Consider the following 12,227-nt stretch of genomic DNA (forward strand, 5'->3'; position numbering starts at 1 on the left):
GTCGGAAAGTCACAGGAAAACAATCCCCGAGAAATTTCGCCGGAAAAAGCTCCGAAAAATTCACCGAAAAGTCGCCGAAAAAAGTCACCGGAAAACGGTCGCCGAAAAAACACAATAGAAAACACTACGAAAAACACAATGTAAAAAACACAGTGTAAAAAACACAATGAAAAAAAAACACAATAAAAAACACAATTATACGACAACACAATGCAAAAGACACAATGGAAAAAACACTATGAAAAAAAAATGCAATGAAAAATACTATTGTATAACACAATTTTGTAAGACACAATTTTGGTAAAACACAATTTGTAAAAAACCCACTAATTTTTTTTTAATTTTTATATAACAATATGGTACTCATATAAAAGATAAAAAAACACTCATTATTATAGTGAATTTGTTTTTTAATAAAAACGTCGTAAAAAAAAGTTATTGACGTTTTAAAATGATGGGGGAATTTGGCATGTGCGTTGCATGTGAAGAGAGAAAGTCAACAAATGTGTTATTCCTTTTATACCCTTTCCCTTATGTTCACACTTGATTTTCCCCTAAACTAATCTCAACCCTCCATATTCAAAATCAATGGACAAGATTACTTCTTATCCTTCCTACAAAAATTATACTTCCTATTATAACCTAACTCTAAACAATAATCATGCATTTGATTGAAAGTCGATACAAACTAAATATATGGAAATGAGAGATTGCAGAATTAGCAAAAAGAAAAAAAAAAATAGTACCTTAAGGTTTAAACCATCCAAACATACAAAACCATCCTAAAACACACATTTACACAAACACATAACCTACGACAAAGAATGCCTCCTGCTCCTCGTACACGACTTCGTTTCCTCAGCATTCGTTGATCGACTCTCTGATGTATCCGAACTCCCATTGTCACTATCTCTATCCTTACTCGAAAACACCTTCATAAACACTCTTTTTGATATCACCACTCCCTTCCCTTTGTTCAACGTCCCCCCATCATCCTCACTTGTGGGACCCAACCCGCATTCTTCCTCGGTGTTAGTCCTTGAGCCACCACTTGCCGTCACACCCATGGCGGCTTCAGCCGCCACCCCGCCACCTCGTAGCTGCTCAAAAAACAGAACCTGCACCACCACCCGTAATGGAAGCCGCTCATTTTGAACCGCGTGCTTGCAAGCATCCGATGATAACTTTCGACAATCCATTAACCTGCATATTCGTTTCTTTTCGCTCTTGCCGATCCCAGGGTGTTCCTGTAAACATATTCAAAATATAACACGAAAACAAGGCACAAACCTAGCGTGAAATTTTCGGTTGTGGGTTTACTATATATAAATGGGTTCGAGTCAGCAGGTCGAAACTGTAAACCCAAGCTAATTAAACAGGTTGTGTTTGTGTCAAACCTGACGTGTTCGTGGACCGACTGTTTGACCCATTTATTTTCTAATTCTACCTTTTTAAAAGTGATTTATGCCATAAATTAAATTGATTCGGTAAAAGAGAAATAAGTGTAATATTTTATTTTATAAAATGTAATTGTCTTATATACTTTTGTCTTTGATTTAAAGTATTAATAATAGGTTGTGTTCGTGTCAACCTTGAATATTCGTCTTATGTTTGAGTTCATATGTCTAACACGATTTTTGGGTTTATGTCGAGTTGGACCCGCCAACACGGCCCATTTAGCACCCATAATTAAACTGACCTTAAGATACATGTCGATAGCGCGATAAATCCCGTCATGTGTCAATCGTGGTAAACTCGACACCATATCCGCCAGGTCAGCAAACTTTAACAATGATGTGTTCGGGTCCTTCGCGATTTCAGCAAGGTACCCGTCGATAATCTTGGCCACGGTAACTTTCGCACTCGAGTCATCATTGACTTCCAATATCCCGTTTTCACCATTTTGATCATGCGTCATAAATATTGCAACGAGTTCTTGAACCAAATCGACTTCAAGAATCACAATATCAGAAACGGTTGCATTATGCAACCGATTCCCAATCCTTCTCATCAATTCCTTCCTTTTAGTTCCCGGACACTCCAAAACCACACACGCGTGCAATAAATGAACCAAAAACCCGCAAGAAACACCATCGGTTTCATCCGGTAAAAGCTCGAGTATCATTTCAATCAACGCTCGGGTTTTTACAACATCCCCATCTCGTTTACCCCTTCGTTTCCCAAACCAATGCAATCTTTTTTGCACATATAATCTTAAAGATTCACCAATAACATACGAGCCCGTTTTCCCATTTGACTTAATCGCAATCATTACCCGTTTATAAAGATCACTTGAAAGATCACATAGATCTTCCACCCACCAATCCTTTGGAACCGTAGCGCATTTTTTTCTCGTATAAGTAAACGACCATTCGACTTCAGAAGTATCAACCGATACTTTTGAAGCGATCGAGTCTAGACAATGACTCACCACTTTTAACTCTTCGGACCATGGAACAAGACCCTTTGTTGACTGGAAAACAATAACCGAATCTTTCCATGTTTTAAAAACGCTCGAGTTTAAAAACACTTCGATTTTGTAAACAAGGTTCCCTTTATCGACGGTTTCATACATTTCTAAATACTCGGCTGCACATCGAGCCATGACCACATTGTATGCGTTGAGTGTCACAGCCATACCGTAACAAAACTTAGCACAGATTTCAAACCCCGTGGGCCCACCCGGGATTTCGTTGATTTCAATTTCTTCATTGTTTTCTGTGTCTTGAACTGTAACGAGTTTTTGCAAGCGCGCGCTCTTGGATAATAACGGGAACTAAAAGGAACCGAAAATATATTTCATTAGACTGTTTCAAGGAATGTTGTTTAATTTGTTCACATGATATAAAATAATTAAATATCAAACCTTGTGCACGCAAAATTTAACGTTTCCAACGCTTACAATCATATCAGCAGCTAGATCGGTTGCTACATATCTGAACTTGAACACCACCATTAATTAATAGTTAAGTTCAAAACACATGCTACAGAATTTTATAACCATTTAGGTCTGTAAAAGAAGCGATTGTTCATGAATTGTTCATAAGGAAGTTCATTTATTTAATAAACAGACGGACATGAACATAAAATTTGTTCATTTAGTTAAATGTAGGGACATAACATAAAATTTTGCTCATTTAGTTATATGAACGAACATGAACACATGTCTCATTCATGAACATTCGTGTACATCCATTCATTTGATTCCTTTGGTTGGGTTTGTTCGTTTACGTTCGTTAGTATATTCATTTAAACTTTTGGCACATTACAACTTAGAATATTTTTAATAAATTTTTAGGGCCACACATTGTTCATCATATTACTTTTAAATAGTTTTAGCTGATCAGTTACCTTTGTTCATCTAGGTTCAGTTATGTTCATTTATACTATTAAGTATTAGCTAACGAACATATATGAGCACGGACAGGTTCATTTTCTTCACGAACAGCATGAACAAGAAAATACCATTCATTTAATGGTTCGTGTTTGATCATTTGATTAAAGTCAAACGAATATGAACATGCTCCATTCGTGTCCGTTTGGTATGTTTACGAGCCTATACAAGAGAAAAATAACATACTAACCGAATATTATCACCAGTAGACTGAAACAAATCAGGTTTTGATCCAAGTTTCATAAACTTCATCTTCAACAGCCTAAACTTATTTCACCTTCAAGATACACAAACATAAGTAAGAAGACAGCACTTGAAATGAAACACAGTTTCAGAGAGCTTTTAATAACTTATTTATCTCTTTCTCTCTCCTCAAAACCACCCAAATGTTGAATAATCAAACCCTACAAAATCCACATTCTTCCACAAAATCTTGCTACTACCAATGGCAATATGAAGCACCTGTGTCACACCCAACATAATCTTGATATCAGTTAAAATACACCACCAAATATGTAGACAACAAACAAACATCAACTTGCTTTGGTACTTTAAACAAAAAGACAACAATTATTACTTCACGAATGACGAAATGGTTAACCCTAGTTTCAGTGTCAGGCTTAATATTATGCAACATACACATATTATACAAACCTGAGTTATGTTGAAAGTCCACTTGAGAAATTGAATATAAGATGAAAACAAACAAGACCCATCTCGAGTTTAAAGTTTAAACGAATAAATCAGAGAAACTGCAGCAAAAAACGAATCAAACAGTTCTCAAAGACAAATGGAAGCCACCCCACAGACCACATATATAATGAATGTATGTCTTATCTTTATACATACTAAAATGTGAAGTGATAAATGGATATAAAAAGAAAAAGAACAGAAAAGAGACAAGGAGGAAAAGATGAGTGGTCGTTAATCTTTGCCAGCCACTAAAGCAACAGTGTGTTATTGCTAAAAGTTAATGTTAGATTAATTAGATCAGAATGTTGGCAGTGAAATGGTTTGGATGTTAGTTGTAACTTTAGAATCAGCACCACCGCATGGCTCGCCTTCTTTATCGTCTTGAGAGACAGCCCAGACCCACACCTGTGAGCTTTTTGTGGTACTTGATTCTATATTATGGAACTTTATCTTCCACAAATGAAATTGTGAGCTTTTCTGATCGTCAGATTCAGACCAGACCAGACCAGACCAGACCAGACCAGACCACGTATGTGTTTAGATTAAGATTGTAAATATGGAAAAACCTTTTTATCAATTGTTGATTATTTAATAATGTTTATGGACGATTTAAAAAAGGAAAATCATTGAAATGACCATTGAGAAAATGGAAATGACGAAATAAATTAAAATATGAAACGTTTGGGTTATAGGGGATTAATGTGATAGCTGGATTCACGGACGAACTAACGATTTGTTGACACGTGACATTTTTTATGTAGGAAACAACTACATAGACGTTTATGAGGGGAGATAGAGCCCTACACGCTTTCTTCGGCTTAGGCAGCTCAGTCCTATACGCTACCTCCAATTGACTATGAGGCTTAGACACTACCTCCACTTAGCGTCTAGTGCGCAAACATTTCCCTTGATCACCAAGTGTCTCGGTAGACGTCTCCTCTGGAAAAAAAATGCCGCGTGCCAACAAATTGTTGGTCCGTTTGTGGGACCCGCTACCAGAGGAATCCAGCTTAAAACCCAAACGTTTCAGTCGTGGGTTGCATTCTGAACACTCTTATTTTTCATGGAACCACTTCATCCCATATTTTTTTCTATATTTATTTAAGGTTTTTTCACTTGCGAATGATTATTTTGATGACTTCCCCTTTAAAATGATCATAAGTTGTTTGTAATGGTTGTGAAATCATTCTACAACTATAGCGACCGGAATATTATAGCTTGTGTAGGGGTTATGGCAGTAACCAAGATTTAGATAACGTAACTTTTACTAAGATGCGGTCTTAATGAGTTATGACAGGAAACTTGTTAAAATGATATTCTAATATCACAATTTGTTCTTCAAGAGATTATAAAAGAAAATATTAGAGGTTATAAAAATGTATAATTACCACTTCATCTAGGTGAATCAAGTGATGTGATTAGAACTGTATATGATATGCTTTTGTCACACGATTATATTAGTCAAATCAAATTTAGTCGTATTCACCTGATCAAATAAATAGATAGATAATCAATTTAAAACATAAAGAAATGTGAAAAGGAAATTAATTTCTTCTTTTCACAAAAGCCTATAATTTCTTTTTGACAATTTAAACTTGAAGCCGGTCAAAGTAGGCGCTTTTTACCAATATGGCATCTAATGTGTATGAAACTGATCGACTTGGAATATGACGTGGAAAATTTTTAATTTATATATTACTTATATTATTATATTAATATATATATAATTATAATATGTACCCCTTCAATCTCCAGAAACACGACGGCCACAAGCCCGACATCCCGTTATGATCGAAACTTTATTTTTTTTTAAAAATCATATGTAATTTTATTAAAAACAATATGTATATTTAATGTGTAAACTTAATTAGATAAGTACTAGTTTGGTCTAGTGGCAAATGGGTATTATTACCAATCAAAAGGTTATCGATTCTGTTTCATTTGAGACAATTTTAATCCCATTTTTATACAAAACTTTTTTATACAACCTAAATTATAAATAATAAGCCCATATAAAAATTAAATTGTTTAAACTCAACAACATACTACTTTTACTTTAGCCCAAAAACATTTTCGCTTTCGGCCTAAAAAGATTTTTGCTTTCTCGGAGCCGGCCCTGTTAACTACTTAACCAAATACGTAACAACCCGCAAATTTTGCAAAAACAATATTTTAAAATTAAAATAATTATTGTGGCATGATTTCAGCAAAAACTTTTTACGATTATAAGTTCTGTAGTTATATAAAAGTAAAATTAAATAAATAATGATTTTATACATTTTCTTTTACGTAACATAAATACCCACACCTCTTGTTGCAGGCTGTGTGTGGAGATCACGTGGTCCACTTTTGGATTCTCTCTTTCGAAATTAGGACTAAAAGCATTCACATGGTTTTGAGTTTCAAAGGTGATCGATTGGTAAAAAAGATCACGGTAGGGCTCATTTTTAACTTTACATTTTTATAATATAAATAAACCAACAAAGATAATTTTAGAGTTTGAAGAAATTAATGAATCCAAGGGATATTCTTGGAACTTTTTGCATGTGTTACTAGGATTGTTTTATCGACTTGGTTTTTATTGTTTCTTGGACCTGACGAAGTTTTATAAGTTATATGAAAACCAACTTGAATATGAATTAAAGATCATTAAATTGACTCGAATTCGATTATTCATAGTTGATTAGAATTCGGTTAAAACTATTTCAACTTATTAGGTAATTTGCTCTAAAGTATAAATCAAAGGGAAAAGAGGACCAGTTCAAACTCAACTCTATACACTCACTAATCACTAGTAGTGTGACTAGTGTCTAAACTCCTAAATTTGCAAATCCATCCCTAAATAGAATTGTAAAATTTTGGTAAATAAAAAAAGATGAAATCCCATTTTATAGAATTCAGGTCAAAGGTATAATAGTTAGTGTGACATGCCAAATGTTTAAAGAACATATATATATCTACTCAAGTTATGCCTAAATGTGTTTTGACTCCAAATAGACTTCGAAAATATCTTAACAATTAGTTAAAAGGTATATATAAGATGTGCGTGTACTTTAATATCACATTGGTTTGGAGTTACGATCACTTCTCTAGTCAATCCATGCAATTACGAAAATAGTGACCTATATTTATAAGTGGAACGATAAGGTTAGCCCTCGGGATTTGGGGGCGTTGCTAAACACCAACATGGCGAATCCATCACAATTAGTATAAAAGGGGGTTCTAGCCTTCTTTTAGTTTGAGAAGTCAAAGTCACGGCTCTAAAAGTTTTAAATCGGGTAAGCGACAGTAGTTGAAGATCTAACTATGAAATGTGATTGTGAGTCACAAATGTCATGTCTCTAAGTGTCATGGTGACATGACGTCGCTACACAAATATTTATGATACAAATATATGTGTGTGTACATGTCCGTGCATATATGTTTGTGTTTGTGTGTGTGTGTGAGAGAGATATTTGAAAACTAATCAAAGACCTATTTACAAATTCATTTGAAGTCAATTCAGAATGCTCGTTCATATTATTTTATTTAATTTTTTCAAGTTTCATACAAATTACAAATAATGAACATCCTTAATTTATTTATGGCACGAAAACTAATTAAAACCCTACTTGGAAGTTCGATTTAAAAAGCCTAATTCCAATCACCTTTATCTTATTGCAATTCATTTTAGATTCGATTTTCTCTTGACGCATTCAAATAAAGAGCATTCTTCATATTCCCAAGCAAACAAAGAGATCAGTTTATTTATGACAGAAAATAAAAGCAGACGTTCTTTTGAGATTTAGTACAAGGCGAGTGTTATATACTTTGTTCAGTTATACTGTTAGATCAATTTGATACACTCATACACTCACATGTGATGTCATCCTTACAAAACCAAAAGACTTAGGAGAAGTTTATTTTCGTATAACATGGTGTGTACTTATCACTCTTACCATGTAAATCTTAATAACTAAGTTATACAGAATAATAATTTAATATTTTAAATAATTGTAAGCATACCATATCTAACAAAGATTCTTTGGATTCCCTGTCAAGATGGACGACAGGCAATATCTTCATATTTTGTCACAATATTTCATATATTATCTAATATATATAATTTGAAAGTTTGGTGACGCTATCATCTTATTGGTTCAAATGGCGGTTCAATATTGGACAAAGTTTTTTTTTTTTTGTATTTTTATTTTGTTTCATAGTTTCAATATTGTAACGAACATAAATGAAACAAATTAAATTTGTGTCGATTTACCACCACAAATCCCGAGACCAACAACGCTCAGGTTTTACCGACTCACCACCGCAACGCCCGAGTTTTACCGACCTTTTTGTTTTAATTCCGGTACCTTAAGTTGGTATTAACTGAATTCGTGTCAACTCATCGTCGTAATGTTCGGGTTTTACCAACGCCCAGGTTTCAATGCTGGGGCTTTGCCAACTGCCCCGGCGCAATGAGCCAGATAGAAATGGGGCCGCTAAGTGCCGGTTGGGCCACTTGGCGGCACCGTATTGGTCTTTAACTTTTGTTTTAGTTCTGGTATCGTGTCGAACATAACGGAAACCGAACGAATTCGCGTAGACTCACTGCATTTTGTTTTAATTTCAGTACTTTAACCAATGTGAAGGAAATCAACCGAATTTGCGTACACTCACCGCCTCAACTTCTGAGATCGGCAATGCTCGGATCTTCCCAACGCCCGAGTGTTACCGAATGACGCCACTCAATTGATCCACCTCAAATTTTATATGAATTTGTTTTATTTTTTTGGATTTTTGTTCTGGTATCATAACGAACTTAACCGAACCCGACCGAATTTGCATCAACTTACCGCCACAATGCCCGGGACCGACAACATTTAGGTTTATCATCTCCCGGGTTTTACCAAACTGTCCGGCGCAACGCGCTGGGTACAACAACAACAATAATAATAAAAGGCGGGAGTGATTAATCTTGACCGTTGTCTAGTTATTGTATAAAATATAGCCCAATGGAATATGTCATGTGCTCTCAATCCAAACGCTATTTTATTTGATTAATTTTGTCTTCTGTGTGAAAGTATTTTAAAAACTATAAAATAACTGAAAGTCCAACTATTATCATTATTCTTATTTTCTCAAAAATCAACATATTTCTCTTTAAAAATGTAAAAATTAACACCTTTAAACTTTAAAGCAATGATATACGGATAGCAGATCCAACCAAGCCAAGAGACCCAAGAGTTCAATAAAAGCTTGAGGCCCAACCAGTGAACATAAGGCAATAATGCAATGATCTATTGCATTAGAGCCGAATAGTAGGCGGCCGAATGATCTATTGACTATTGATCTAATTAGAGCCGAACATAAGGCAATAATGCCTTTATAAGGTTAGAGGTGCAAATGAGCAAGTTCTAAACTTTATTAAATATTATTTATAAATATATATTTAATATATAAAAAAAATTAGACAGAAATACAAATTTTGTCCTTTAAACATACCTAATTTACGGATTAGGTCCTTTAAAAAGTTTCGTTTCAGGCGTCGTCCTTTATACGACTTGTTTATTTGATTTTTGTCCTTTTAACTAACTCTAATCCAATATCATCGTTAAGTGATTGCAATTGACCAACACATGATGTGCTTTTGGGTCTTTTAACATTTATATTCTCTCTCTTAAATCTACCGGTTTAACTCATCTTTTTGTTTTACATTGATGTGGTCCCACCCATCATCATCTCATCCCATCTTCAACCTATAATCTTTCTCCAGTGGAATTCACAACCCCACACCATTGTTACCCATTACCACCAAGAAGACTCCCTCACCCCCCCCCCCCATACAGCCACCTCCACGGCTCCACCATCAACCACAAACACCGCTAAGACGCAAGCTGCTGCCACCACGGTTGCAACACCCCGGCTTAAGCGGAAACGCCCGAGTGTGACGTACAGATTGCTCAAATACACGTGGCACTATTAAGTGACCATAATAACATTAATTCGTTTAATAAGTCAAGTAACACAAGTTCAAAAGTAACAATACAAGTTCAAACCAAAACACAACCATAACAATAGTTCTTTTATTGAAATACCCTAAGTAATCTAAGTGTCTTCAATACTTCAACCTCTAATCACGGTACCTGTAACATATGTATAAAATATGGTCAGCTATAAATATAGCTGGTGAGTTTCCACAGTTTAAATACGTACATAAAAACCATACAATTCATAGAAATGTGATAAACGAGCAAGTAAGTCCTTTCCAGTTGGTACAACCAACGTACTTGGATAATCGCGCAAGTAAGGTCCTTTCCAATTGGTAACAACCAACGTACTTGGATAATGAGGCTCTTTTCCACTCGATACAAATGGACCAGAGTGCAAAGGGGGGCGTATGATCATACTTAATGAGGCTTCCCAATCGTGCAAGTAATATTCGTGCAAGTAATACAAGTAACACACAAGTCCATATACGAATTGTAGTTTTGGTAATAGAAGAAATAATACTTGAATTTTTATAAGGATACATATGCTACCCCAAAACATTAAAACATTAAAAAGGGGTGGTGAAAAACTCACCTTAGTAATTGAAGTGAAAAAAAGAATAAGAATAACTTGAAGGCGTCAAAGGAACCGAAGCAATCAATCCGTACGAACTATAAATAAGAATAAACATGACTTTAACGACTATTCTAGCGGGATTTTATGGTGACTAATTGTATGAATAACTTTAAAAGTTAGTTATTATTTTGTTATAATTTATTACTAACTATATAGCTCTTAGATTATTTTATTATTATTTAAGCTTTACGAAAGGTTGGTTGTTAATGTTAATTACGCACTTTAATGGCACGAAAACGAAGTTTAATCATTCGAAATACTTGAACTATTGATTATAAGTCGTAATTATAATTAATGCTTTAACGAAACGACTTTTAGAAAATTAAAGTTTACTTTACGTTTATTAAACGATTTTTAATAACGACTTATGAAAACGAGAAACTTGATTTTTAAATGTAAAATGGTAAGATATCTTTATAGTTAATTTACATAATTTTTATTGAACTTAAAAAGGTTTTTAAAATTTTATTTTGATTTTTAATGATTAAAAAGGATTTATTAAGGTGAAAAATTAAATAAAAGGAATATGACTGACCCGTGTTTCGAACCCGGGTCTTAAGGTTTACATGTGCAGTGTGTAACCAGTTGAGCTAGGATGAACATTCGTTTATGCTTGGTTTCCCTTGTTTAAATATAATAACAGTTTCTAATAATTTTGGTTAAATAATAATAATAATAACATGTTATAGTCACAAAAAAGGAAGGAAGGCATGCTTGACCCGGGTTTCGAACCCGGGTCTGTTGTTTGTTATCCATACGCGTTAACCAGTTGAGCTGAGTTTACATTCATTGAAAACATAAGAATATATATATATATATATATATATATATATATATAATATACTTCAAGTTCATCTTCTTCAAGAAGAACCCTAGAATTTCAATTGGTGATTCTGTTCCATGTTTGCTCAATTAAGTTTAGGGGTTTTGTTTGTTGGTTCATCAACACTAAAAAGCATATAACAATTACCTTATAATGTATCGTTTTGGTCGAAACCCGGTTGCCGGAAAATAAATTAAAGAATCTCCCAATTATAGAAAATCTGTGTTTTAGAGGGGGGTTGGAGAGGATGAGCAAGTTGTGACGAAGGTTTGGGTTCTATTTATACTACGGGGTGGAGCGTATACGCATTAATTCGTTGATTTGGTTATCCAGATTTTCCGGCGAGGATTACGGGTATTAATCGCGATTTATAGGTTGTTATACGATAATTAAATAGGTTGTTAGGGTGTATTTACGAAGATAATTGAGTTTTATATAATTTATTTTATATAAAAAAAAGTCTTAAAGGAAGGTTGGAGGCGGCCGGAGCCGTTTTTCCGGTGGCCGGAAAACCGGGCCGGAAAAACGAGGAAGAGAGGGGGGCGGCTAGGGTTGGGTATTTTAATAATATAATTTGAATTATTTTCATTTCTGGTCCCTCAAGTTTCATAACCTTTTAAATGAAATTTTAAATTCTTTTAAGTTAAAATAAGTTTTCAAATTTTACACTTTTAACCCTAAACTAAATAATCGAATTAAATAGTGTTCGGTTTT

At 34.3% G+C, this 12,227-nt stretch overlaps 1 protein-coding gene across 1 annotated transcript; it reads right to left on the reverse strand.

Moving 5' to 3' along the window:
* Positions 1–768: 768 nt before the first annotated feature.
* On the reverse strand, positions 769–3,955 carry LOC143632110 (phototropic-responsive NPH3 family protein NPY5-like). Its single transcript, XM_077100692.1, has 4 exons — positions 3,585–3,955; positions 2,867–2,936; positions 1,700–2,776; positions 769–1,247 (listed from the first exon to the last, which is right to left on the reverse strand). The coding sequence occupies exons 1-4, from the start codon at positions 3,644–3,646 to the stop codon at positions 813–815; spliced, it is 1,644 nt and encodes a 547-aa protein (XP_076956807.1). The 5' UTR covers positions 3,647–3,955; the 3' UTR covers positions 769–812.
* Positions 3,956–12,227: the final 8,272 nt, after the last annotated feature.

This window comes from Bidens hawaiensis, unplaced genomic scaffold (assembly GCF_021521415.1).
Source record: "Bidens hawaiensis isolate Kalapana, Puna unplaced genomic scaffold, B.hawaiensis_p1.1 tig00006365_1, whole genome shotgun sequence".
Classification (NCBI taxonomy): Eukaryota; Viridiplantae; Streptophyta; class Magnoliopsida; order Asterales; family Asteraceae; genus Bidens; species Bidens hawaiensis.

What these genes read in the sequence shown, in the direction of transcription:
- LOC143632110 (XM_077100692.1), bottom strand. Translation starts at nt 3,646, where the DNA reads ATGAAGTTTATGAAACTTGGATCAAAACCTGATTTGTTTCAGTCTACT. An exon ending in TTAAATTTTGCGTGCACAAG is followed by an intron (nt 2,777 to 2,866) that starts GTTTGATATTTA and finishes GGTTCCTTTTAG; the next exon opens with TTCCCGTTATTATCCAAGAG. An exon ending in CTATCGACATGTATCTTAAG is followed by an intron (nt 1,248 to 1,699) that starts GTCAGTTTAATT and finishes ATATGTTTACAG; the next exon opens with GAACACCCTGGGATCGGCAA.